Genomic DNA, 24,827 nt, shown 5'->3' on the forward strand with positions numbered 1-24,827 from the left:
CTTGGGAGCAAATGCAGCTCAGCGCAGTGCCAGAGGGCTCAGAGTGACTGTGCTGCTGCCACTTAGGTAGGTCACTCATTTCCAGGATGCAGGGACCCCTGCAGAAAGGGCACAGCTCACAGAGCCCAGGGCTCCCTGGCAAAGGGCATTGGCACTCACTGGTGCTCCTCAGAGAGTGGAGGAAAGCGAAGCAGGGGCTGGCACAAAGGCGTGAGGAGGAGCAGAACCGCCTTGGTCAGAGTTTATTGCGAGTTCCTGAAGCACTGCGGGCCCTGGCAGTGGGATTGTTGTGGTAGTGGTGGTAAGCCTCCTTCAGTGGGAGCAGAGGTGGTGGGAGCCAAGGTAGAGGTGTGAGTAGGACCCAGCTGCCCCCTGCTGCTGCTCCTCATAGCCTGCCCAGGCCATGTGCATGTGGGGCCAAGGGGAAGTGCTGGGGATTGCTCCCTGCCTGGGAGGGACGCAGCTGCCACCGCAGACAGGGAGGAGGCAAGACAGGAAGCCACAAGGGAGGAGGTGTGGCTGCAGCAGGTGCACAACGCCTGTCCCACAAGGACAGAGTACCCCAGCCCATGCCCCTCACCCTGTCCAGCCGGGGGAGAAGGCTGCAGGCATGACAGGTCCGTGGTGTAGCCGAGCAGCAGCGAGGCCGGGCTGCGCAAGGTGCCGGTGGTGAGGGCGGGTGGGGTGGTGGGAGCAGCTGGAGCACCGGGCGCTACTTCTGCAGCTCTTAGTAAGGCTGGTTCTTAATGAAGCGGCAGAACATGGTGAAGGCAGCAAGCGGCCGGTCTGTGGGCACCATGTGGCCAGCTCCCTGCAGGAAAGGGACAGTGGTTGGCAGTGTGGGTGGGGTGCTGCTGCCATCACCCGACCCTGACTGCAGCCACCCACAGCCCCATCCCTGGCCCCCAGAGCCCTCAGCCCTACCTTGACAGTGAGGAAAGCGATGTTGGTGAATTCCTTCACAAAGCCACCGATCTGGTTCTCACCGTTTTCCGTGTAGAGCCAGGGCCGGCGAGCCACCTGCACCTGGGAGTAGCAGCAGTGCCTTCAGTACCTGCGGCTGGCCCTGCCCACGCTCCTGCCACAGCCAGCTACAGCATATAGCCTGGAGCCAGTGACTGGCCTGGCCTGGGCCCTGCCCATTTACCTTCTGGCACAGGGAATCCACAAACCACTCATCCCCGAGAAAGTTGCAAGCCATGTCAACATCCCCATTGTACACCAGGATCCGGTATTTCTGTGTAGCAGAGAGAGAGTGAGCTGTTGGCAGGGCAGCAGCCCCAGCCAGGTAGGAGGCTGAGCTGGCAGAGAGACTTCCAGGGTCTGTGGGCTCCCTTGCACACACCGTGGCTCCCAGCAGCTTGAGGTACACCTCATTCATCTGCATGTACAGGCGCTTGTAGCTGCGGTTCACCTCGAAGCTGTGGAGGAAGCAATGGCAGCATGTCTGCTCCTTCTCAGAGTAGTCCCTCCCTGCCCACAGCTTGCTCACCTGCACACCTGCCACTCTGGGGCCTCAGGGGAGATGTGCAGAGCCTTCCGCACCTCAGGGGAGTTCAGATACATGCTGGGGGCTGTGGAGTTGGTGCAGGGCGGGTCCATCCGGACCTTCTTTCGGGCCACTGGCATCCGGAACAGGTTCTGGGAGAGTCAAGAGAGTCACTGTCACAGCAGCACCTGCCCCATAGAGCAGCTGCTTTCTGCCCCTCCTGCCCACAACAGCACAACTGGCTGAACAGAGGCTGCTCACAGTCCAGCAGCACAGGCACCTCGGCTCACCTGCCGCCAGGAGAACCTCAGTGGCATCCGGATGAAGGAATTGCCCAGGTCATGTGTGATGAGATAATCACCCTCATATCTGTAGCCAGAGAGAGTATGAGCACAGACTGAAAACCCTGGAGAACAAGGGCTAAGGGCTCTCCTGCGGGGAGTCCTCAGCACCATCCATGTATCCCAGAGGGGCCCCCTGCCCAGCCCACCACGTCCCTCTGTGCCAGTGCAACCAAAGCTCTCACCTCATGCTCCCGGGGACACCTCCATCACATGGGGCATAGAGGTTGTAGATATTGAGGCCAGACTCCTCTACAATCTGAATCATCTCCCCCATCTGCAAGCAATCACAAAAAGGGTTTGGGACTCAGCAGGACCCTTGTGGACCCAGGCACGTTCTGCTGGGCACATGTATAGGGGCTCTGGCTCCCCTCACCTTGAGTGTGCAATTCAGGTTGGAGTTGTCATGGAAATTGCACTTCCCCTCGGAGCAGCAATAGGCCTGCAGGTCTTTCCACAGCCTGTGGGCAGAGACCAGGACCACTTGGACCAGGTGGCAACACTGACATGACAGCTGCCCTGCAGCTCTCTGCCCAGTGGCCACAAGGCACACAGCTTGGCCCTGTGCCCTCTTTACCCCACAAACAAACCCCCCCATGGGAGCTGCCCTGGGACACGGAGCCACAGCCCAGATGCTGGCCAGGCTAGGTGCTGCCCTTGTCTCAACACCACCACCCCAGACAGCCCCAGCCTCAGCTGTGCAGCCATCCTGCTTGCACAGGGATGGCACATCCAGCACTCCCTCTGCTCTTACTCGGTCCCCAGCAGCCCGTGGTAATAGGCAAAGTAAACCAGGGAGTTGTCATTGATCTCATAAGATGAGAGGCCGTTTCCCACAGCGATTCCCTGCGAGGCAAGAAGAAAACAACCCTGTTGTGTTCCAGCTCCCCACGGGGCAGTCACAGCACAGCAGCCACAGGCAGGAAGCAGATGTGGAACTGTTTACTCTGCGGAGGGAACAGGGAGGGTTGGGGGTGCCTGAGGACACTCCCCCGGCAGCAGGGACAGACACGTCCACCAGCAGCTGCTGCCAGAACCCCAGGAAGAGATGAAAGGCTGCAGGGACAGGCGTGCCCTGCATCCTAACTGGTCCCACCCTGGCTGTGCCAAGCCCTCTGCTCCCCGACTGGGCAGAGCCAAGCTGCCCACCTTCAGATTGAGGCTGGGGTCCTGCATCACCCACTCTGCCAGTGTAGGAATGTAGACCCCTCCATAGCTCTCCCCCGTGAGGAAGAGATCGTTCTTGGAGTACTCGGGGAAGAGCCGGAAGAAATCCTTGAGTGCCAGGTAGTTGTTGTGAGCAACCTGCAGGGAGAAGGTGGCACGGTCAGGTGGTGAGGCTGCACCCCATAGCCAGGAGTGGGCAGGCAGGGGAGCAGGGATCTCCCAGTCACTTGCCTCCGTGTCATTTGTGGCGTACTTCTTGTCATCAGAGTATGAGAAGCCGACACCAGCAGGAGACTCCACATAGAGGATATTGGCAATCTGCAAGGACAGCAGAGGAGCCAGCAATGAGGGGAGACCCTCTGGCTCAGTGGGGCCAAGGACTGCTAGCCCCGCCCATGGCAGCACCCACAGGAGCGTGACCCGCCCCAGGCTGCACTGGGATGGCCACATTCCTGCGCTGCTCAACAGCACACTCCAGAGGAGGGTGTGTTGGGTGGGAGGGGAGCAGCGGTCATCGGCTCCATGGAGAGAGCAGGAACTGGCTCACGGCCACCCCGTCTCAAAGCCACAAAGAAAAGCAATGCCTGTACCTTGTTCCATGCGTACTCATTGTACTTCAGTGTGACCCCATCAGGCTGGATCTGAGGAAGAAGGTGGTGACTGATGGGCAAAGCAGGACAGGACACAGCTGGATGGCTCGTGCCACGCAGCCGGTCATCCCCTGAGTCCTTGAGCCACGGGATAGCAGTGACTACTAACCAGGAAGGGGCCATGCTCCTTGAGGAAGCCCTCCATGGAGCTGCAGCCAGGGCCGCCGTTCAGCCACAGCACCAGGGGGCTGTTCTGGGGATCACTCTGGGCCTCCACGAACCTGTGGACATGTAGCTGTGAGTGCCCGGTGCCAGCGGATGCCCCCCCGTCGCCAGGCGCAGTTCCACGTACCAGTAGTGCAGGTACTTGCCCGGCCCGGCGCAGAGGTAGCCCGAGAAGTGGCGGAAGGACGGCTGCTTGGACAGCCCGGGCAGGTAGGTCACCTCATGGTCCCGGGGGGCGGCCCAGCCCAAGCCCAGCAGCAGCAGCGACGACAGCAACACTGGCCCCATCTGCGGTGGGCGGAAGGGACGCTCAGGCTGCTGTCGGTCAGGAACGGCCGCGGCAGCGCCCCGCGAGCGCCCCGGCCCGCCTGCCCCGGCCCGGTCCCCCCAACTTGGGGCTGACCCCCGTCCCGGCCCAGCCGGCTCCCCTGGCGCCGGTCCCGGTCCCTCCACCCCGTCCTCCCGGTCCCGTCCCGGCGCCCCCCGGTCCCGCTGACCGCGGCCGCTCCCGGCGCGGCGCTCGCAGGCGGCGGTCACGGCGGGCACATGACACGCGCCCATATGACCTGCGGCCCTCACGTGAGCGGGGCGGGGCCCCACGGTGACCAATCAGCGCCCCGGGGGCGGCCGGCCCCGCCCCGCCCCCGCCCGCGCACGTGGGAGCGGCCCCAGACCGGGACCGGGACAGTGGGGAGGGGGCACCGATGGGGCCCCATACCCAAACGGGGTGCCGGGCACCACCGGCCACAGCTGGGTACCACCGGACACTGCTGGGTGCCACCCAGCGCCGCCGGGTAAAGCCGGGCATCTCCAGGCACTGCCAGTCATCACCATGACATGACCACTGGCCGCTGCTGGGTATCACTGGTACCACTGGGCACCACCGGGCACTGCTAGCTGCTGCTGGACAGCATGGGCATAGCCAGGCACCCCGGCCCAGGTGGCAGCGCTGGACAGTCCAGGGTGGAATGTCTGTGGCTCTTGTTTGGGCCCGGTTGTGCCCAGCAGCCACAGGGCCCCCCGAACCGCCCCCATGGCATCAGGACCCCCCCTTGAGCCCTCCGGTTGTCCCTCCCAGCCGGGCTGTCAGCACCTCACGGCAGCTGTGACAGGGACAGTTAAAAATAGCTCGGGCAGCAATGGCTGCCCGGTGCCGGCTTGTTGCACGCTTCCACCACATCCACGGCACCAACATCCGCCTGGACGCCTCGCACACACAAGCCACGCGGGTGGAAAGCTTCGCCAACGGGCTCTGCTTCAGCCAGGAGCCTCTGGCACCCGGGCAGATCTTCCTGGTGGAGATTGAGGAGAAGGAGCTGGGCTGGTGCGGGCACTTGCGCGTGGGACTGACAGCTCATGACCCCCAGAGCCTGGAGGTAGTGCCTGAGTACTCGCTGCCGGACCTGGTCAGCCTGGGGGACACCTGGGTGTTTGCCATCACCCGCAACCACAACCGCGTGGTGCTGGAGGGGGAGCAGGCGCAGCCGCGGGGGCGGCCCTGGGAGCCCTTCCTGCTGATCGAGCGGGTGCGGATCCCGCGGGACACGCTGGTGGGGCGCAGCCGGCCCGGCCGCTACAGCCACATCCTGGATGAGCTGTTCAAGACGAACGTGCTGCCCGCCACCGCCCGGCGCAGCCGCATCGGGGTGCTGTACGCCCCGCAGCCCGACGGCACCGCCGACATGCACATCGTCATCAACGGCGAGGACATGGGCCCGAGCGCCCGCGGCCTGCCCGCCTCACGCCCGCTCTACGCCGTCATCGACGTCTTTGCCTCCACCAAGAGCGTCCGGGTGATCCCCGTGGATTATGGCTGTAGGTACCTGTGCCCCTCCCTGCTGCGTGGGCCAGGAGCGGGGGAGCTCTGGTGGGGTCATGCCATAGTCGCCAACAGAGGGAAGGTTGGCGTGTGCCACTGGGCAGAGGGACACAGGAGGTAAGAAGGCACAGGAAAGCCTCTGGTCCTTGTGGAGCACAGGTGAGATCCACAGTACCACTGCTGGGCAGTGTCTGATGAAAGCTCTACCGTGAGCGCTGTGCTGGGGCTAAGGGAGAGACCCCCCTGGCCACCCTTCCCAAGCAGAGTGACAGGGTTGGGTGTTTGGGGCTGTCCCACAGCTGTGAGGCCTTGCTGTGCCCAGCCTTGCCTACAGCACGTGGCAGCCAGAGCCAGCTAAGGTCCTGCCCTGGCATCAAAACATCCACCTACACCCACCAGGGCTCAGCAAAGGGCGCCCACGCGCCTGCTGCGTGCCCCAGACATGATGTTCCCTGGGCAGGCACCCTGTGATGCCATCGGAGCCTGGGCATTAGCCCGTGTCCCTTAGTTTGCTGGGAGGGACCACGCTAATAAGTGCTAATTAGCACCACGCTGGAAAAATGAGGAGATGGATCAGGTGAGACAGAGCCAGAAGAAGAGCTAGAGTCAGAGTACTGCCTGCCCCCAGCACTGGGAGCCACTGCTTCACATGCTGATGTCACGAGCAGCTTTGTCTGTCCCAAGGCTGGAACCTGGTATTCTCCCTGGTGTAACAGCTGAGGAAAGTAGTGGCTGCAGCAGACAGTACCCATGCTGCTGAGCCACCCATGGCTCTGGGAAGTCGTATCACAGGAGCAGGAACCAGGCAGATTCTGTGCAGGTGCCCAAGGGGACAGTTCTCATGGTAGTCTGGCCCAAAGGTATGGTGGGCACTGTCTCTGCAGGCAGTGCAGCCCCAGCCTGCACTCACTCAGCAGCTTGCTGCTGGGGCCAGTGCAGGCAGACCAAGGGAGTGGGATGGAAAAGAAGCACAGCATGGGTGTGTGAGACCCTGGGGAGTTGCTTGACAGCCACCAGAGAAAGAAATGCAAACCAGCTACAGTCAAACACAGCTTGGGCACATAACTGTCTCTCAGCCTTCCTCCTAATAACGGGAAGAGCTTTGCTGCCCGGGGCCCTTGAGCTTCCAGCCCTGCTGGAGCAGCCTGGCACCAGCCCCCGCACAGCCAGTTTGAGCCCAGGGCAGGAGGATGCCACAGAACAAACTCACCCACCACTGCCTTTTACCACAATGCCTCTGAGAAGCTCTGCCAGCTCCTCCACCCCCTGTGCTCAGCCTCACTGCTGACTTGCCCAGCTCAGGTACACTCTCTGTTCTCTTGCAGTTCCTTCCCTGCAGACGCTGTGCCGGTTGGTTATCCAGAAACACATTGTGCACCGCCTGGCCATCGATGGCCTGGACTTGCCCCCGCTACTCAAGAGCTCCTGCCAACATGAGTGAGGTATTGAGGGTGCTGCTGGGCTGCCCCCCCACATCAACAGCCCCCAGGGATGGCTGCCTGGCAGGCTCTTTGCCCCTCCCTTCAAGTGCTGCTGAAGGGCTGACATGAGAGCAGAGCAAAGTGGGGTTGGGATTTTCCCCACACTGATGGTGTGGCACGCCCAGAGCACGGGCAGGGGGATTGATGTGGGTCAGAAACTGCAATAAAGTGCTTCCAGACAAGACTCTGTCAAAGGAGGCTTGGGGGGCTGGGATCCCCTGTGCTTTTCCCCTTGTGGGAGCAGTTCCTCCACCAGTGAGGAAGGGAGCACAGGCCACAGTCCTGTGGGGTTCAGGACATGTCCCTGGAATTATAGTGGGACTGTCAAGGGTGGATCAGAGCGGGTGGAGCGTGGGAGGGCACAGCACAGCACAGCGCTCACGTGGAGGTAAATTACAGCCGGACACTCATCCTGGGCAGTTTCACTCTTGGGAAAGATGTTTACCCAGAGAATGATGAGTTATTTCCTGTGTGTTCAGCTTGGAGGGGGACGAGTCAGATGCTGGAGCACCCAGATAGCAGTGCTGGCAGCAGCCCTTGCTTGGGCACGTGTCTGTGGCCACAGAGCCAGTCACAGTGACCTGGTGTGGGGCACAGCAATCCTGACTTGGAGCTCCATGCCCTCAGCTCTGTGCCCTCCACCACACCCTTCAGCCCCTGGCAGGTGAGGATGGCATCCTGCAGTGCCTGTGGCAGGCTGGAGGGGAGGCAGGGTGGCAGCTGTGCAGAGGAACAGCCTGGAGGGGAGAAGTCTCCTAAAATCAGAGGGGTTCCAGAAAGATAGCAAAGGGGCTGGCAAAGCCTTCCAGGCCTCTTCCACAGCACAACGGAAGGGGAAACAAGCAGCTCTGAGCTGACAAAAAGATGTTTTAAAGAAACACGATGCTATATTTAGTCAGAGACTCGATAGTATCAGATCATGTTACAAAACTCGTGCTCAAAGGAAATCCCCAGCCCTCAACCACAGCCAAGTCCATCAACACCAAAGTGTTAATGAAGAAATTGCTAAATTCGATGTGAAAACATGGACAGTGACCAAACCACAGCAATGGAGCGAGGTCTGTGACATTCCCTGCTATGTCCCAACAACAGGCTGGGAGCTGCTGGGGCTGGATGGGGCTGAGGAGCTCACCCACTCCAGAGCAGTTCCCACAGAGGAGGGAGTTTGCACACAGGCTGTTTTCCCTCCCCCACCCTTGCACGAAGCCTTTGCTCCCCACCTCCGTGCAGTGTTATCTGCCCGGCAGTGACCCCTGCACACGAGGGCGGGTTCCTGTTTCTTGAGGAATTGAGAGCAGCTGCTGCAGCCAGACAAACAACACCCCTGCTCTGCAAGGGGCTGCAGCGCAGTGGGACTGCAGGGATTCAGGAGCTGCCACCTCCTGCCACCTGAGGCACCACAGGACGGCTGAGGAGCACTGCCCAAAGCCCTGCTGATTCCCCATGCTCTGTTCCCTGGGCAGGGAGGGGTGGCTGCAGCTGGCACAGGGACAGGCTCAGCTCCCAAACAACACCAGGGTGATTTATTGGCTCAGTTGCACAACACCTCACAGCTGGATGCTGCAAGGACCTGCGGGTGCTGGCCACGGATGAAATAGTTTTGTCACGTGTTATTGTACCTAGATCCCTACAAATCTATGGGCCCTTATGGGATTAATTTGAGAAACCACAAAGAACTGGCTGATGTCATCACAAAGGCTCTCGATGATTTTGGAGTGGTTTTGAGAATCTGGAGAGGTTCCCACATGACTGGAAGCTGGGGAACGATGTCCCAGTTTCAGAGGGCAGCAAGGATAACCCTGGAAACTACAGGCCTGTCAGTCTCACTTCAGTGCCCAGTAAAATCATGGAAAAGATCATTCTAGCAGGTACTGAAAAACACCTGTAGGAGAACATTGGTCACAGCCAGCATGGCTTCATGAGGGCAAAGTCCTGCTTGTTGAACATGATTTTCTTCTACAACAGGGTAACCCACCTAACTGACCAAGGAAAGCCAGTAGCTGTAATGTTTTTGGGCTTCAGCAAAGCTTTTGACACCGTCTGTCCCAGTATTCTTTTGGACAAAGTGTCCAGCTTGCAGCTGAATAATCCTGTTGCACAATGGGTGAGTAACTGGCTCACAGGCTGGGCACAAAGAGAGAATGGGGTGACATCAGGCTGGTGTCCAGCCACTAGAAGGGTTCCATAGGGCTTCACCCTTGGCCCAATTCTCTTCAACATCTTCATTAACGCCTTGGACTCAGGACTTGAAGGAATATGAAGTAATATATTAATGTTTAGTGCTAAGAACACTAAACTAGGAGGAGCTGTCAATTCCATTGAGGGCAGAGAGGCCCTGCTGAGAGACCTCAGCAAATTGGAGAGATGGGTCATCACCAAAAGTATGAAGTTTAACAAGAGCAAGTGACACACTGCACCTTGTACAGGGCAATCCTGGTGGTATATACCCATGGGGGAAAAGAAGCTGGAGACCAGCACTGTGGAAAGGGACCTGGTCCATGGCAAGCTGAATATGATCAGCAGTGCCCTGGCAGCCAGGAGGGTCAGTCCTGTCCTGGGTATCAGACACAGCATTGCCAGCAAGGGAGAGGATTGTCCTGCCCTGCTCTGCACTGGTGCAGCCTCACCTCAAGTCCTGGGGGCAGTTTTGGCACTGCAATATAAAAAAGACATTAAACTATTAGAGAACATTATTCAAAAGATGCCACGAGGATGGTGATGGGACTGGAGGTGAAGCTTTTGAGACACAGTTGAGGTAGCTTGGTCTGCTCAGCCTGGAGAAGAGGAAACTGAGGGAAGACCTCATTGTGGTCTTCAGCATTCTTGTGAGAGGAAGCAGAGGGGCAGGCACTGATCTCTTCACTGTCATGACCAGGCACAGAACTCAAGGAAACGGTATAAAGGTGAGGCAGATTATCAGAAAAAGGTTTTTCATCTAAAGGGTGGCTGAGCACTGGAACAGGCTCCCCAGGGCAGTAGTCTTGGCCTCAAGCCTGTCTGAGTTCAGGAAGTGTCTGGACAACGCTCTCAGGCACATGGTGGGATTTTTGTGGTGTCCTGCACAGGACTGGGAGTTGGACACAATCCCAATGGGTCCCTTCCAACTCAGCAGATTCTAGGATAGCAGCACCTCCCACACTGCACCACCCAGAGCTGGCTCCTGGCCACAGCTGTTAGCCAGGTCAGTGACTGTGACCCTTCCTGCAGGATCAGGAGCTCCCAGTCCAGTTCCTCTGCTGCCCCGTGCAAGAAGTGTCGCTCACGCAGCAGATCAAGGACCCAAACTGCCCCTTCCATGCCGAGGAAATGACAGGCTGAGGGGAATGAAGGTGCAAGACAGGACACAGTGGAAGTGACCAGCTCAGCTCCCACTCAGTGCTGGAACTTCACCTCAGTGGAGCTGATCCAGCTGTCAGCCAGCTCCCACAGAGTCCTGTGCTCCAAGTCCTTATTGCTGTGGCTGATCTCTGCTGTGAGGAAGGATAACCACGAGGGATTTATCCAAAGACTTGTTCCAGGAGCTCTTTAGGACCTCCAAGAGGCTATCAGCACTGTCTCACCCAGCCTGATGGGCATCACATCTCCTCTCCCATGGTCTACTGAGTATTTCCCTTTGCAAGAGCTTCTTGTTTGAATTCAGCACAGCCAAGATGTGCCAGCAGGGCAGCTGGAAGGCCAGGTTGAAGTGGCAAGTGTAGCTACTTGCCACTAGTGCATTCCCCACGGGGTGGGCATCCTCCTGGATCTGTACACTGAGCCTGTCCTACCTGGTGCAAATCAGCTGCCTGGACTTCCAAACGACTGCCTTAGGCACAGCCTGGCAGCAGCCTCTGTGCAAATGCTACTCAAATACTGCCTGATGCTGTCTTCAGTCCTTTGGGTAATCTAATCTTCACTGTCATCCTCTGAGGTTTCTGTGGCCTCCAGTTTTGCCACAGGAGACGGGATCTAACACAGACTGAGCTTGCCGGCTCACTCTGGAGAAGAGCATGAGGTTTCAGGGAGTTGGTGGACTCTGGAGAATGATCACACGATTCTCAACAGCCACAAGAGAGGCTGACATGGGCTGCTGCTTCTGCTGAGTTGCTGCCACAGTGGGGGAAGCCTGGCCAGAGCTCTGGGATGTGTTACCATGGCACACCAGAGAGGCAAGAGGCAAGTCTGAAATAGGCAGACTTTGGGGAACTGCCTGAGCAGCACAGTGATCAGGATGGGGACCAGAGCGTCACAGCATCAGGAGGGACCTTAGAAACACACTCTTCTTAATGCCAGGCCAAGGTGGTGATGCAGCTCTCCAGAGAGAGCCTAGCACTGAAAATTTGACTTAACCCTGGATGACAACCTCCAGCTCCATGAAGAAGCCTCTGCTCCCCCCCAGCTGCCCAGATCCCATCCTCGAGCGGCCGCTGAAGGTGGAGCTGAGGCAGCCAGTCCGGTGTGATGAGGGCTCTCAGGACGACGAGAAGCTCCTGCCGGTGGCTCTCAGTGCCTGCACCCACGGCTTTCCCGGCGGCGATCACGGCCGGCCACTCGGTGCTCCGGGCACAGCCGCTTGCGGAGGGGGAGCCCCGGGAGTTGCACCGGGCAGGCGCGGCTGGGGCTGTCCGTGCGGGCCCGCGGCGTGTCCCGGTCCCTGCCACGTTCCGGTGGCGGCGCGGTGCGGCCTCACCGGCGCTGGGCTCCGCCCGCCGCGGCGGCACCGGAGCGCTCGGGCGCCGCCCGCCGCGGCCGCCGTGCATCGCACCGGGAACGCCGCTCGCTGTGACCGCCGTGCATCGCACCGGGAACACCGGGAAAGCCGCTCTCTGTGGCCGCTCCCTGGGCCGGCGTGCGGGCATCGGCTCCTGCCTGGCTGCCTCCCCGTCCTCCCTCCGCACCGCTGTGCAGGAGCTAAAGGCTCAGAGACTGCACTCTCCCTGTTGTCTCTCTTCAGCAACAAGCGCATTGCTTTCCACCCTCACTGCTTGCTCCCCACAAGGAAGGGATGGAGGACTTGTCCTCCCTTGTCCTCCTCTCAGTAACTGCTTGAAGAAGCACTACTTCATCACATTGCTGTGGAAGCTAATACCCACATGTTTGTGTCTTTATCCCTAAAGCACGCGGTTCTGCAGCTCTGGAGGAGCAGGCTAGAACGTGACAACAAAAGCTTTAAGGAACGAGGTTAAATTGTATTTTAAGAAGTCAAGTTATATTTTAAAAGGGCAAAGGGAGCAGTTGCATAACTAGTGAGTGACCTTGTAGCCTTTGTGCACACAAGCAGATCCACCAGCTAAGATGGAAAGGAAACAATGTCACTACATCTGCTTGGAGAAGTGAAGGCCGTGGAATGAAGCGCTCCCTGAGGGAAACCTGATATCACCTTCCACTGCAGTGAGGTAAGGACAGCTGGGGAATGCTGCAGATGCCGAGATGCTTGGGGCCTTGAGCTGGGAAAGGCAGGAGCTATACAGCGAACACAGCAGGTGTGTGGCACAGCTGGCAGCACCCCGGTACCGGGGCATCACACTACCGGGATCAGCCCGGTTATCAAAGCCAGGTACGGGACAGGGGCGGTGCCCGGGGCAGCGCTGGGCTGCGCCCAAGCGGCGGCGCCATGGGGCCTGGCGGTGCTACACAGGGGGACCGCGGGCGCACGGCCCAGCCACAGGGGCTCCTGCGAGCTCCAGCCGGACGCGGCGGGCGGGCCTTACCTGGCGTCCTGGCGGACAGCGGTGCCGTGCTGCCGGTTGTGGCTGCGCACCGGGCCGCAGCTCCGCAGCCCGTAGGGGCAGCCCTTGCAGGTGAGGCAGCGGGCGCATGGCGAGCGGTGGACGCGGCGTAACGCCCGGACGGGCTCCGCTCAGCCGCCCAAGCCCACCGCGCCATCCCCGTTAAACCAGCGGGGCACGGCCCGCACCCTGATCCTGACCAATCAGCGCCGGCTTCTCCCGATTGACAGGAGGCGAACCAACCGGCTCAGAGCATCCTGACAAGACAAGGGTGACTGGCAGCTCTACCGTCCAATCACATGGCGGCCCTCGCGCCCCGGATGGGCGGTGCTTCCTGGTCCGCCGTGCTGGTCGGGTCGCGGTGCCGGTCCCGGTTCACGGAGGTGATGGGGGCCCCAGGCGACGCCGGCGGGGCTGGAGCGGGGCCGGGATCCGGGCCGCCGCCGCCGCCCGGGGACCTGCGCAGTGTGCTGATCACCAGCGTGCTGAACCTGGAGCGGCTGGAGGTCGACCTTTTCAGGTGCGGGTGGACGCCGGGGCAGCGGGACCGGGCCGCCTCCTCCTCCGCCGCCCCCCTCACCGCGGCCGCCTTGTCTCCGCAGGGGCCAGCACCACTGGGTGCCCGCCACGCAGCACCTCTTCGGCGGGCAGATCGTGGGGCAGGCGCTGGTGGCGGCGGCCCACGCCGTGAGCCGCGACGAGCAGGTGCACTCGCTGCACTGCTACTTCGTGCGGACAGGTGCGCCCGGGGAACCGGGGAACCGGCGGCGGGGACGGGGTGCTGGGGTTCGGGAGGGGCCCGGCAGGGGTTGGGACGCTGGGGAAGTTCTCAGGAGTGAGGAGCGTCGTCATCCCGCTGCCAGCAAACAGGGACGGTGTGAGTGGCGCTGCCGGGCCCGGCCCCTGCAGGCGGGTTCCGTCGGTGCGCGGTGCGCCGTGGCCCGGCCGCAGAACGTCCCTTTCCCGTCCCTTTCCCGTGCCAGGGGACCCCAAGGTGCCGGTGCTGTACGAGGTGGAGCGGACCCGCACAGGGAAGAGTTTCTCTGTTCGCTCTGTAAAGGCCATCCAGCATGGAAAGCCCATCTTCACCTGCCAGGCCTCCTTCCAGCTGTCGCAGGGGAGCCCAGTGCAGCACCAGTTCACCATGCCGACCGTGCCGCCCCCCGAGGAGCTGCTGACACAGGAGGAGCTCATCCAGAAGTTTCTGCAGTGAGTGGGGTGGAAGGGACACACCGGGGATGCCCCTTGGTGCCTGGGGCATAGGGAGGTGTGGGAGAGTACTGTCTGAGGAATTCTCAAATGTGCCTGAGAGGGGAACAGAGGAGCAGGACACAACAGGAGCTGTGCCCCTCTTGTCTTTCTGTGTGCCCCTGGGTCCCTGGGCTGGAGCTGCTGCCAGTAGGATGTGTTCCAACCTGCCTGTCGGTGTTAACCTTGCTTCTCTGTGCTGGGCTGCAGGAATCCTAATGTGGCTGAAGGATACAGGAAGCGTCTCACCAAGATCCAAGCTCAAGATGTGCCAATTGACATTAAACCCGTGAACCCACCAGATATATTCAGCTCAGAGCCACAGGAGCCAAAGCAGCTCTTCTGGGTGCGAGCACGAGGCTACATAGGTGGGTCCTGCTGGGTCCAGGTGCCTCCCAAGCCAAGGGGGAGCACTGTTTCAACAGAGTTGCCTGGGAGGGCTGTGATTAGGGGGCTGCCTGTGCCCCAGCCTGGGCACTTCAAGGCTGTAATACAGGTGTGGCTGCAGAGGTGATGCTGGGGCATGGCATGGCAAAGGGAACAAGTCTGGAAGAATTCCAGCTGTGCTTGGCAGCTGGCTCCAGGGGAGTGGAGCACACCAGGCATGTCCCAGGGGCCCCCACGGAATAGGCAGTGCTGGTTGCTCTGCAGGAGAGACTGACATGAAGGTGCACTGCTGTGTGGCTGCCTACATCTCTGACTACGCCTTCCTGGGCACGGCCCTGCTCCCGCACCGGCAGTACCGCGTCAAGTTCATGGTGTCCCTCGACCATTCCATGTGGTTCCATGCGCCCTTCCGAGCTGACCACTGGATGCTGTACGAGTGTGAGAGCCCCTGGGCTGGTAAGTCCTTAGTGTGTCTTTGGGAGACCTTGATGGGCAAGGCCAGCCCTGCCTGTCCTGGGGCAGTGGGCTGCAGTCTGACAGTCTCTCTCTCTCTGCAGGTGGGTGCCGGGGCTTGGTGCAGGGACGGCTGTGGCGCAGGGATGGGGTCCTGGCTGTCACCTGCGCACAGGAAGGTGTCATCAGAGTGGAACAGACACCAACCCAGAGCAAGCTCTAGCTGAGGACACCCTACAGACTGGGGCTGAAGCATGCCCAGGGAGGGACCCTGAGATGAAGGCAGGACCTGGACAGGAACAGGAAGGAGACCAGGTGGGACCAAGCACTGCAGGAAGTCCTGGTGCCAGAGGTGTCTGCAACAGACTGTGACCAACAGAGCATCGTTGCAACCAGCTGCTAGCTGCACAGCATGTAAGCACATGCTGCCATCAGCTATCTTTCACCCACCTTAAAATAAAGCCGTTGGGTGAAGAGCTGGACTCTGTCCCTGGAGTTTGTCCCCTTGGACCTGTGACTGGGCTTGCACGAGGGCGGGCAATGCCAGAAGCACAGTGGATCAGCTCTGCCCCCATGCTAGGCGGGGTCACAGGAGAGGAAGGTGCTACTTTGGCTCACGTTGTTTCCTCTTCTCACTTCTGCACTGCTTTGGCTCCTCAGTAGCTGCTTCTGCTTGTCCTTGGGCTCCTCCCTAGGACTGGGCTTGGGCCCAGCTGGAAGAAGGGGATGAGGCAGCTCCCACCTCTATGTGGAGGCTTGAGGCCTCCCACTGATGATGCCCTGGGGTAGTAAGGCTAAAGAGACACAGCAGGCGCCTTGCTCTTCTTCCTGCCAAGACTTTATTTAAAAAAGTCCTTTCTATTGTGTAAGTTTTATGGGAAGTTCCCGGCAAGAGCCCTGGACCCTGCCAGAAGCTTTCCCGTTCCCTTGCAAGGTGCCAGTATGTCCCAGCTAAAGTCTCAGCCACTCCAGGATCCCCTGCAGAGGAGGAGCAGCTTTGGGCAGCACCAGTGTGGGTAGTGGACCCCCGTGAGTCCCCAGCCCTGCAAAACAGACTAACCACAGAGAAAGTGCATTCAGGAGGCAGCTCCAGGCATGGACTGTGCTGCCCGTGGTACTGCAGTGCTGCTTCCCTGCCCCATTGCCACCCGTGGCATTTCCCTCACTGCTCCCAGCTGCCACAGGTGTGTGAGCTTCCCCTCCCACCCATGTGAGCACAGGTGGCTCATTCCAGAGGTTCCTTGATCAGGCATTCCTTCAGGGAAGGCTGCTGCTGCAGGGCCAGCCCCGCTTCCCGCAGGTCCTGCAGCCGGGCCTCCGAGCGCCGCTTGTCCTTGCCCACCTTCCAGGCCAGGTGGACGTGGGCCTGCAGGAAGGGTCCCAGGAGCGGGTGGCTGCCCTGGGCCTCCAGCAGCTGCAGCGCCTGCTCGCAGCAGCCGTGGGCCTCACTGAGCTGGTCCAGCTCCTGGTGGCACACGGCCAGCCCCGCCAGTGTCAGCAGGAAGCGGCCGGAGCTGCAGACCCCCAGGCGGTCCTGCAGGCGGTAGGCGTTGGCCCAGGTGGCCAGGGCCTCACGGTACATGCCCGTGCACGTCAGGCGCTGCGCGGCCTGCAGGTCCGGCAGGAAGAAGAACTCGAGGAACTCAGGAGAGCGGCGGATCTCATCGATGGAGTGCAGGTGGGACAGGAACTGTTCAAAGGCTCGGCTCCGCTTGGCAATGGTCTCAGCGGTGAAGTTGCGGCGCAGTCTCTTCCTGGGGAAGGCAATGCTGGCCATGTCGCAGCTGAAGCGGCAGCGCAGGCGGCGGTTCAGCTGCTCGAAGTCCGAGTAGCGCCGGGCAATGGTGGCAGGGGCCTTGTCAAACTGGCCAGAGCGGATCAGGTAGATGGTGTAGAGCTGTGGGGGAGGCAGGTGTCAGGCAGTGCTGTGGGCACGCTGCTCCCGGCACAAGCACAGCGGGGTGTGCGGCCTCAAAGGGGCTGGGGGAGTTTGCCCGAACAGAAGGGAGTGGCTTGGGCTGCTGCAGCCACAGCACCCATCAGCCATAGTTACCTGAGGCTCATCTGAGCCGCCGGCACCATCCAAGCAGCACGGGGAAAGAGGAAAAAAATAAGCATCCCTGCCCCGGGGAGAGCAAGACTCGCACCCAACCCGTGCCCGCCCAGCCGCGCCGGGCTCACTCACCACGTACTTGGAAGAGCGCTCGCTGACCACGCTGGCGCTGGTGACCTCGAAGAGCAGGCGCTGCGGTGCCAGGCTGCCCCGCGACCTCCGCCACAGCTCCTGCAGCTGCCGGGTCAGCAGGCTGCCGCCGGGACGCTCCGCCACAGAGATCCACTCTGTGCCGGGAGAGGGGTGTCAGTGCCCGCCGTGGGGACAGGGCTCTGACATCTGTCGGGCTGTCGGACGCCACCATCGCACGAGTGTCCCTGGAGTCACCCCAGTCCCCCCAGCTCGCCGCCCCAGCACCTGCCTCCGTCCTCCGTGCCCGCTGCCGCCCCCGGCGCCTGCGGCGGCTCCTCCAGCTCCTCGCTAGCTCCGTCCCCCTCCTCCTCCTCCTCCTCCTCGTCCTCGTGGCTGGTGAAGCTCAGGGTGCCGCTAAGGCGCGTCGACAGCCCCTCGGTGTCGTCCTCCAGCTCCGAGCTCTCCGGGCAGTCCTCGGCCTCGCCGCCGCCGCCCGCCGGCTCCTCGCGGCCGGCCTCGCCCGCCAGCGCGTGCCGCAGCCGGTGCAGGATGCGGGCGGCCATCGCTGCCGGGGGGTCCGGGCCGGCACCGCGACACGGCGGGGCCCGGGGCTGCCCACCGCGGCACGGCCCCCCGCGGGGACAGCCCGGCCCCGGGACGCGCTCCCGGTGCTGCCCCCGCCCCGGCCGTTCGCGCTGCCCCGGGCCGGGCCGAGCCGAGCCGGGTGGTGCCGAGCGATGGCCGCTCCGCCACGGCTCGTCCCGGGATCCTCCCTGCGCGGCTCCGCCTCCGCCGGGAACCCGGATCGGGGCGGCGGAGCCGGCACCGCCCGGCACGGCCGGGATCGGGATCGGCGCTTGCGGCACCGTCCGGCGCCATCGAGATCGGTTCTCCCGGCACTGCCCGGCACGGCCGAAATCGGGATCGGTCCCTGCAGCACCGCCCGGGACTCTCGGATCAGGCTCAGGGCTCATCCTGGCTCTGTCCGCAGCCCCTGCCTGGGAATCGACCCCGCCCTTCTCGGTCTCGGCCCCTCTGTCCCCTGTCCGGGATGTCGTGGTCGGGCCGAGCCCCGGATATCTGCCCTGGGGCCACAGGAGCCACACATATCGGTGCTCGGCGCTGTGGTGTCCCAGGGTCTTGATACCCCAATACCCTGGCACCGCCGTGCTCTGACAGCCAGACTCCCCAACACCCCTGTATCCTGCTAGCCCAGACTCGGGGATGTGCCCCGGGCTACCTTGGCACCTTGGCACACTGCCACCCCGGCCTCAGTCGGCCTCACCACGCGGCCCATGGCCAGCCAGCACCTCCGGCACTTGCCCAGCCTTTTTTAGTGTCTGTCTGCTCACTCCTCACTGCTTCCTTGGGAATGTCTATAAATATCGAGGAACCAGCCCAGCTGCTGCCATCGCTCTGTCCATTGCTTGCTCAGTGTGCCCTGTTCCAGCACCCTGCACCCTACTCAGCTCAGATGGGACCCCTGAGCTTCCCTGGGCAGGGTGGGATGCACTAGGGGCTGGACTTGTTCCCAGTTCCCACCCGGTGAATGGGAGTCCCAGCAAAAGCAGGAGCCAGAAAACCCCTGGGCACCCCTGGCACTGGGACCTTATGGGACAGAGATTTGTCACCCTGTCCCCACTGCAGCCCTGGGGCTCTGAGCACCACAGGGTATGGGCCACTAGGCCAGTGTGTCCCCAGAGCCACGGGCCCCAGCCGGTCCTGGCAGCAGTGGCTGGCACGGGCTGCGAGTGTGAGGACTGAGCCTTCGAGGAGGCACCGGGCATAATTCCCACTCCTCAGAAGCACGAAAAAATGGAGCCATTTCCGGAACAGGTGCCAACAGCACTGGGGACCCCAAACCATGGGGCTCATGCTCCAAATCTCTCCAGGGACTTCATGCCCCAGGCCCCACAGGGGACCCCTTCCTTTTCTGGGGTGGGGGGCTGCAGCACTGCTCTGCCTGGGCCCCCTGGAGCAGAAAATGGGGGTACGGGGGGGGACGCTGTGTTGGGGAAAACCAGCTTGGTATTGGGAGCTTGAGCCAGGAAGGGCTGCATTTTCAGGGGCCAGTGGGTGATAGTCCATGCCCCTTGAGCAGGGGGGACCCCGTCCCCCTTACCCAGGTGATGCTAATGGCTCCAGGGCTATTTTTAACCCCCTCATTGCTGAGTTGCCTTGGATGGGGGTGTTGGGGGTGGGCAGAGCTGAGCTCCTGCCACGGCTTTGATCTCCCTCCTGAAGGGCTTGAATTTCCATCCCAGCCTCATCCCCATGTTAATCCCAGCCCTTGACCAATAAAGCTTTGGCTAAATTAGGTAAAGGCGCCAGTTGCCAGTGAGAGGGGCTGAGTGCTGCCAGAGCGCTGATAGGCTGAGGGGGGCCAGGGGGCAGTAGCTGAAGGCACATCCCACAGAGGAGACACTACAAATTGGGGTGCCAGCGGCACCACGAAGCTTCTGGGAGTTCCTGCTGCAGGAGCTGGTGATTCTCTGGGGGTGGGAAGCTCCATCAATTCCCAAGATGGTGAGTGTTCCTGTGTGCTGTGTGCCGTGTGCCAGAAAGAGACCTGACTGGGCAGGGGGCACCAGGGGGCTCTGGGCTGTGCCTCTGCAGCAGAGGGCAGCAGGGATATGGTGCCCAGTGCTGGGCTGACCATGGCAGTGAGGACAGGGAGGCGTTGGGGTGGTGCAGGATCCCCACAGAACAGATCTGAGGGTGAGTGTGTACTGCTGAGGGGGTGCAGGTGCCTGGGGACACCATCTCAACCCTGTTGGGAGCTCAGGGCTGCACAGAGGCAGGGGCAGCAGGGGGTGGCTGAAAGCCGAGTGCTGGGTCATGCGACACGGCCTCGCTGCTGGCTCCATGGCCGGCCTGCGCCTCCAGGAGAAACTCGATCGGGGCTGACAGGTGCCACGGCTGTAGCCCCAACGATCCCTACAAGGGGAGCTGAGGAGTTCCCAAAAATAGCTCTGCATGCCCAGGATGCCAAGGCTGAGCACAGGGACCATGACCCCAGCACAATGGAGCCCCCCAGATAATGGGGGACTCAGGCAGGGGCTCCCTGTAGCCCTCCATATTCATGAATGGCCTGGAAGGCATCAGAACTGTAGGGATTGCGGGTGCCTGTGGCTTATGCCAGCGCAGGATTGTCCTGCAGCAGGGCAGAGGCTCTTCCCACAGCCAAGCACTGTTCGGCCATGCTGTATGAGTGGTCTCTGGTTAGATATGGGTGACCCCTCTCCCTTGCCTTGCAGACGGACCAGCAGGCAGAAGCCCGTGCCTTCCTCAGCGAGGAGATGATTGCGGGTGAGTGTGGGGACAGCAGGGACAGGGGCCAGACATGGCCATGGTGCAGGGCCTGGCTCTGCCCCACTGCTCAGAGACCTGACCCGTCTCTCCACAGAGTTCAAAGCCGCCTTCGACATGTTCGATGCTGATGGCGGTGGAGACATCAGCACCAAGGAGCTGGGGACAGTGATGAGAATGCTGGGCCAGAACCCCACCAAAGAGGAGTTGGATGCCATCATTGAGGAGGTGGACGAGGACGGTGAGCAGCCCTTGGTGGCTGGTGGCAGGGGTGGGAGCTGGACCCCGGGCAGGCAGCCTGACCCACGCTTGGCTTCCTCCCCACAGGCAGCGGCACCATCGACTTCGAGGAGTTCTTGGTCATGATGGTGCGCCAGATGAAAGAGGATGCCAAAGGCAAGTCTGAGGAGGAGCTGGCCAACTGCTTCCGCATCTTTGACCGGTGAGTGTGGGGGCGAAGTGGCCCATCCTGTCTGTGGGAGCAAGCAAGGTCCCATCCCTCCCTCTCCCTCCTGCAGGAATGCGGATGGGTTCATTGACATCGAGGAACTGGGTGAGATCCTGAGGGCCACTGGGGAGCCTGTCACTGATGAGGACATAGAGGACATGATGAAGGATTCAGACAAGAACAATGACGGTCGCATCGACTTTGATGGTGAGCAATGGCCCCAGCCAAGCACCCATGTTGTGCACCCAGGCAGGGCCATGGGCTGAGGCTGCTGTTCTCTTGCAGAGTTCCTGAAGATGATGGAGGGTGTGCAGTAAGGGACCAGACATTCCTCAGGCCAGCTGCTGCACGCAGCCCTGTTCCCCTGCTGTCCAGGGAGCAGCAGCTCCACAGCATCTGGCCCTCAGCACTGGCTGGGACCTCGCTCTGTGCCAGGGTCCTGGTCACATCTCACCACCGGCGGCTGAGCTTTTCCTCCGATCTGTCACCTGTGGCTTTGATTCCAGCCTCAATTAAAGAGGAAAGGCTTGAGCTGCTGGTGCAGGATTTCACTGGGGGTGCATGGGGAGGGGGGCTGTGGCAGTGTGTCCCTGCTCTGCTCCCCAGGGAGGGAACGTGGGCGGGCTCACACCACAGGGCAGTGCTACAGGGGCAGCCCGGAGTTGTGGTTCCCACGGCCTCTTGGGCAGGCGCCAGTGCTGAGCTCAGAGTTTCCGTGCAGAGCAGCTCGTTCACACGCCAGAGGCTGAGGGAGGATGGCCCTGAGGGTCCTGCGCCAGGGCTGTGGGACCTGTGAGAGCCCCACGCTGGGACCCACATCTCCCACCCAGAGGACCTGGCTATAAGGTGGTAGGGCAGGAGAGCCCCTTCCCTACAGGGGAAAGGTGACACTTGTATCTGTGTCTCTCTTTGAAGGGGCTGTGCCAGCCTGCTGGAAACCACAGCTCCCTGGGGACCGGCAGGGGTGGAGCACAGCAGGGGGATGAGGCGGAGTGCAGTCCCCAGCCAGGGTGGGTGGGACCACCGAACCAAAACACAGCTCAGAGCTCGTCACAGCACAGCGCTCTGGTGGTATAGAGCAGCCGAGCCCCCGGAGAGCCAGCGGCCACCGCGGCCATCCTGCCCCTGCCCCGTTGTCACGGGGTGTGATGGCACCAGGCAGAAGGGATGCGAGCCGCGGGCGGGGGGCAGTGGGAACGTGTGCCACAGCCCAGGCTGCCCTCTGCAAGGCCACGGCCGGACACCATCAGCTGGTGCTGCAGCTCGGGGGGAGCGGGGACGGCCCCCGGCTGCGAGAGGAGCGCCGCAGGAGGAGCGCAGAGGCCTGTGAGCTCAGCATGGGTAAGGAGGGCACTGCTGCACCGGGCAGCAGCCACGGGAGCCTCTGCACCCACACTGCTTGGCCCCGGCTCACACGCCCTCCCACAGGGCTGCGGCGGACGCTGCTGGCGGGGCTGCGGCAGGGCCCGGCCAGCCCTCGGGAGCGGCAGGAGCTGGAGCGGCTCTGGGTGCTCTTCCTCTCCGCCCTGGAGCTCTTCCTGCAGGACCTGTACAGAGCCCAGCACCTCTGCCAGCTCTTCTCCGTGCAAGGGGGTGGTGTGGCCCCACTGCGCACTGGGCTGGGGGGCTGGGGGTTGCCCAGCCGGAGAGGAGGGGGTCCCACACAGCCCCCCACCACCCAGAGCTTGGAGGAGGAGATCGAGCAGGTGAGGGCCACGCTGGCAGAGATGGAGAGCGGAGCCAACATTCCACCGTGGACAGTAGAAGCCACAGAGACCACACAGCCGGCAGAGACAAGCGGCACCGCAGAGAGAGCAGCCTGGGGAGGCGCCTGTGCTGGGCACTGCTGTGGGGTGCTCTGACCTGGGGGGCAGGGGAGGTGGCACCCCTGTCACAGAGCAGGGGACAGAGGTACCCCTACAGATCTCAACCCCTGCCCTTACAGATGATGGTGGGAGCTGCTCCCACCCTGTAGACAAAATGGGATATATACTGATAAACTCCTGTTACCCTACAGGGGTCACTATCCCTTCCACCCTTCCTGCCCACACTTGCAGAGGGTCCTCTAGGCACTCAGAGTATGCTAGAGCTGCCACAGAATCCCCTGCAGAAGTTATAAACCTGCATTTATTCATTTATTTATACATTAACCGTGGCTCGGACTGCGACATTAATTTAAAAACAGCCTATGATACAGAAGGCGGGGATGGCCGGGAGGGAGGGAAGGGGTGGGCTGAGGGGCCGTGGTGATGGTCAGGTCTCCTGGCTCTTGGTCTGCTTGTTGTACGTCTCCCGCACATACTTCTTGTAGGCTGAGGAGAGAGGGGGAATATGACACCACCTGAGGCAGTGGCCAGGGCAGCTGTGGGGTCAGACAGGCACTGGGGCTGTGCTGCTGCTCATCCCACTGGGGAGGGGGCAGAAGGGTTCTGCTTCAGGCACTCACCGACTTGGTTCTTCCAGAGCTCGGCTGCATGTGTGTTCAGAGGGCTCTCGATGTTTGGCTCTGCAAACAGTGGCTGGGTCAGCTGGTAGGAGGTGACCTGGACACCCCTGAGCCCTGATCTGGGTTGGACAGTCCCACCACCACCCCTTCCCTCAGCTCTCCATAGCAGCTTGTCCACGAGACCCACCTGCCAGCAGGCTCTGTATGGAGAGCAGGATGGTGCGGACATCATACAGCGCTGACCACTTCTCCTTGAGGATGTCGAGGCAGATGTTGCCCTGGGTGTCGACGTTGGGGTGGAAGCAGGGGGTCAGGAACCGCACGGTGGGTGCTGTGTAGGGGTACCCGCTGGGGAACTCCAGCGACAGCTTGTACCGCAGCTCCTCGTAGGCCTGGGAGTGGGAGTCGAGGGGACAGCAGTCAGGGGGGCTGTAGCCCCAGAGGTGTGGGGAGGAAGAGGAACAGGGGCAGTGGAGGGCTGGGACCACCCTCAGCCGAAGGGAGGAGAGTGGGGCACGGTCAGGCCCCCCCAGACCGGGATCGCGCTTCTCACCGTCCCGGCGGCGCCGTCAATGGTCCCGATCCACTTGAAGAGGTTGTCGGACTCGGGGAAGGCGGAAATGCCTTTGTCACCGGACATCTGCGGGGGCAGCGCGTTAGGGCGGCCCCGGACATCCCCCACCCCACCCCGGGTCAGCCCCAGGTGCCTTTGGGGACCCCCAGCCCCCGGCTTGGCCTCAGGATCCCCAAATCCCGACTCAGTCCCGGGGCCCCACTCACCATCAACGCCATCAGTTCTTGCTGCAGCCTGCGGGGAAAGCGCACGTTACCGGCCGGCTCACCGGGGCAGCCCCCGCCCTCAGCCCCGGTCCCGGCCCCGCTCACCTCTTGCCCACCGCGCCGCGGGCCGCCGTGGCCCCGGTCTCAGCCGCTTTGTGGGCGGCCGCGCTGGACACGGCGGCGGGGTCGGCGTTCTGTGAGGCCATAGCGGCTCCCGGGGCACGGAGCAGCACACCGGCACCGGCCGCCGCTGCCGGCGGGTCACGGGCTGGACGCGGCTCCCGCTCCCTGGCGGCGCCGCACCGAGTTCCGCTGGCTCCTTCCCTCCCGCAGTCCCGCTCAGGGCAGGACTCGGGCCCTCTGCGGCTCTGCCGGTGCCGAGCGGCGGTCAGGGCTCCCCTGGCGGGGCTGCCCCGTACCGAACGGCGGTGCTTGGGGCTCTCCTGCGCGGCGGCGGCGGCCCGATCCCAACCCCCACTGCAGACGCTCTCCGATTCAGCAGCGGCTCGGTCCGGACCCCTTTGTCAGTGCAGGAGCGGCTCGATCGCAGCCCCGGTTCCGAACACTCCGGTACGCCCCGCCCGCTCCCGCGCCCCGTTTGAATATTTCCGCGTGCCGCCCCTCCACCAATCAGCGCGCAGCCCCGTTCGAGCCGGCCAATCACCGCCCGCCGAGGATGCAGCTCCCACGATAACGGCCAGCGGCTGTTGAATGACAGCCGGCCCGGTGACGCACCGCGCTGTGATTGGCC

General features: G+C 62.1%; 7 protein-coding genes across 8 annotated transcripts; 4 read left to right on the forward strand and 3 right to left on the reverse strand.

Annotated features, from left to right (window-relative positions):
- Positions 1-232: 232 nt before the first annotated feature.
- Positions 233-12,967, reverse strand: CTSA (cathepsin A). Of its 2 annotated transcripts, none has more exons than XM_058814589.1 (15): positions 12,803-12,967; positions 3,940-4,100; positions 3,757-3,868; positions 3,588-3,638; positions 3,229-3,315; positions 2,980-3,135; positions 2,585-2,676; positions 2,207-2,291; positions 2,016-2,107; positions 1,780-1,858; positions 1,493-1,641; positions 1,346-1,421; positions 1,148-1,237; positions 925-1,026; positions 233-811 (listed from the first exon to the last, which is right to left on the reverse strand). In XM_058814589.1, exons 1-15 carry the CDS (start codon positions 12,908-12,910, stop codon positions 728-730), a joined length of 1,524 nt encoding a protein of 507 aa, XP_058670572.1. In that variant the 5' UTR covers positions 12,911-12,967; the 3' UTR covers positions 233-727. The 2 variants fall into 2 exon arrangements, with proteins under 2 accessions (XP_058670572.1, XP_058670573.1); XM_058814590.1 differs by lacking the exon at positions 12,803-12,967 and adding an exon at positions 4,310-4,349.
- On the forward strand, positions 4,952-7,278 carry NEURL2 (neuralized E3 ubiquitin protein ligase 2). The gene is made up of 2 exons (XM_058814591.1): positions 4,952-5,627; positions 6,957-7,278. The coding sequence occupies exons 1-2, from the start codon at positions 4,952-4,954 to the stop codon at positions 7,070-7,072; spliced, it is 792 nt and encodes a 263-aa protein (XP_058670574.1). The 3' UTR covers positions 7,073-7,278.
- Positions 12,968-13,119: 152 nt separating the features above from the next.
- Positions 13,120-15,494, forward strand: ACOT8 (acyl-CoA thioesterase 8). Its single transcript, XM_058814865.1, has 6 exons — positions 13,120-13,340; positions 13,423-13,559; positions 13,804-14,029; positions 14,279-14,436; positions 14,720-14,911; positions 15,013-15,494. Exons 1-6 carry the CDS (start codon positions 13,120-13,122, stop codon positions 15,129-15,131), a joined length of 1,053 nt encoding a protein of 350 aa, XP_058670848.1. The 3' UTR covers positions 15,132-15,494.
- Positions 15,495-15,741: 247 nt separating this feature from the next.
- SNX21 (sorting nexin family member 21) lies at positions 15,742-17,656 on the reverse strand. Its single transcript, XM_058814873.1, has 3 exons — positions 17,383-17,656; positions 17,094-17,248; positions 15,742-16,805 (listed from the first exon to the last, which is right to left on the reverse strand). The coding sequence occupies exons 1-3, from the start codon at positions 17,654-17,656 to the stop codon at positions 16,134-16,136; spliced, it is 1,101 nt and encodes a 366-aa protein (XP_058670856.1). The 3' UTR covers positions 15,742-16,133.
- Positions 17,657-19,430: 1,774 nt separating this feature from the next.
- TNNC2 (troponin C2, fast skeletal type) lies at positions 19,431-21,381 on the forward strand. The gene is made up of 6 exons (XM_058814823.1): positions 19,431-19,619; positions 20,351-20,402; positions 20,500-20,643; positions 20,730-20,844; positions 20,921-21,057; positions 21,136-21,381. The coding sequence occupies exons 1-6, from the start codon at positions 19,617-19,619 to the stop codon at positions 21,165-21,167; spliced, it is 483 nt and encodes a 160-aa protein (XP_058670806.1). The 5' UTR covers positions 19,431-19,616; the 3' UTR covers positions 21,168-21,381.
- Positions 21,382-21,998: 617 nt separating this feature from the next.
- Positions 21,999-23,004, forward strand: LOC131564385 (regulator of G-protein signaling 9-binding protein-like). Its single transcript, XM_058814817.1, has 2 exons — positions 21,999-22,191; positions 22,279-23,004. Exons 1-2 carry the CDS (start codon positions 21,999-22,001, stop codon positions 22,710-22,712), a joined length of 627 nt encoding a protein of 208 aa, XP_058670800.1. The 3' UTR covers positions 22,713-23,004.
- UBE2C (ubiquitin conjugating enzyme E2 C) lies at positions 22,971-24,630 on the reverse strand. The gene is made up of 6 exons (XM_058814818.1): positions 24,182-24,630; positions 24,077-24,104; positions 23,850-23,936; positions 23,484-23,688; positions 23,297-23,356; positions 22,971-23,162 (listed from the first exon to the last, which is right to left on the reverse strand). The coding sequence occupies exons 1-6, from the start codon at positions 24,280-24,282 to the stop codon at positions 23,104-23,106; spliced, it is 540 nt and encodes a 179-aa protein (XP_058670801.1). The 5' UTR covers positions 24,283-24,630; the 3' UTR covers positions 22,971-23,103.
- Between the last annotated feature and the right edge of the window lie 197 nt (positions 24,631-24,827).

This window comes from Ammospiza caudacuta, chromosome 15, assembly GCF_027887145.1.
Source record: "Ammospiza caudacuta isolate bAmmCau1 chromosome 15, bAmmCau1.pri, whole genome shotgun sequence".
Classification (NCBI taxonomy): domain Eukaryota; kingdom Metazoa; phylum Chordata; class Aves; order Passeriformes; family Passerellidae; genus Ammospiza; species Ammospiza caudacuta.

Bases quoted from the DNA above. Each gene is read 5' to 3' on its own strand.
- LOC131564385 (XM_058814817.1), top strand. From the start codon at position 21,999: ATGGCACCAGGCAGAAGGGATGCGAGCCGCGGGCGGGGGGCAGTGGGA. The intron at 22,192-22,278 runs GTAAGGAGGGCA...GCCCTCCCACAG, and splicing joins GGCCTGTGAGCTCAGCATGG to GGCTGCGGCGGACGCTGCTG.
- SNX21 (XM_058814873.1), bottom strand. From the start codon at position 17,656: ATGGCCGCCCGCATCCTGCACCGGCTGCGGCACGCGCTGGCGGGCGAG. The intron at 17,249-17,382 runs GCAGGTGCTGGG...CTCCCGGCACAG, and splicing joins AGCGGGCACGGAGGACGGAG to AGTGGATCTCTGTGGCGGAG. The intron at 16,806-17,093 runs GTGAGTGAGCCC...CCTCCCCCACAG, and splicing joins AGCGCTCTTCCAAGTACGTG to CTCTACACCATCTACCTGAT.
- TNNC2 (XM_058814823.1), top strand. The intron at 20,403-20,499 runs GTGAGTGTGGGG...GTCTCTCCACAG, and splicing joins CAGCGAGGAGATGATTGCGG to AGTTCAAAGCCGCCTTCGAC. The intron at 21,058-21,135 runs GTGAGCAATGGC...GTTCTCTTGCAG, and splicing joins CGGTCGCATCGACTTTGATG to AGTTCCTGAAGATGATGGAG.
- ACOT8 (XM_058814865.1), top strand. From the start codon at position 13,120: ATGGCGGCCCTCGCGCCCCGGATGGGCGGTGCTTCCTGGTCCGCCGTG. The intron at 13,341-13,422 runs GTGCGGGTGGAC...TTGTCTCCGCAG, and splicing joins CTGGAGGTCGACCTTTTCAG to GGGCCAGCACCACTGGGTGC. The intron at 14,030-14,278 runs GTGAGTGGGGTG...GCTGGGCTGCAG, and splicing joins CTCATCCAGAAGTTTCTGCA to GAATCCTAATGTGGCTGAAG.
- NEURL2 (XM_058814591.1), top strand. From the start codon at position 4,952: ATGGCTGCCCGGTGCCGGCTTGTTGCACGCTTCCACCACATCCACGGC. The intron at 5,628-6,956 runs GTAGGTACCTGT...GTTCTCTTGCAG, and splicing joins GATCCCCGTGGATTATGGCT to TTCCTTCCCTGCAGACGCTG.
- UBE2C (XM_058814818.1), bottom strand. From the start codon at position 24,282: ATGGCCTCACAGAACGCCGACCCCGCCGCCGTGTCCAGCGCGGCCGCC. The intron at 23,689-23,849 runs GTGAGAAGCGCG...TCCCACTCCCAG, and splicing joins TTGACGGCGCCGCCGGGACG to GCCTACGAGGAGCTGCGGTA. The intron at 23,357-23,483 runs GTGGGTCTCGTG...CACTGTTTGCAG, and splicing joins CATACAGAGCCTGCTGGCAG to AGCCAAACATCGAGAGCCCT.
- CTSA (XM_058814589.1), bottom strand. From the start codon at position 12,910: ATGCGCCCGCTGCCTCACCTGCAAGGGCTGCCCCTACGGGCTGCGGAG. The intron at 2,108-2,206 runs GTGAGGGGAGCC...GATTGCTTGCAG, and splicing joins ACCTGAATTGCACACTCAAG to ATGGGGGAGATGATTCAGAT. The intron at 1,238-1,345 runs GTGTGTGCAAGG...TCTGCTACACAG, and splicing joins TCAAGCTGCTGGGAGCCACG to AAATACCGGATCCTGGTGTA.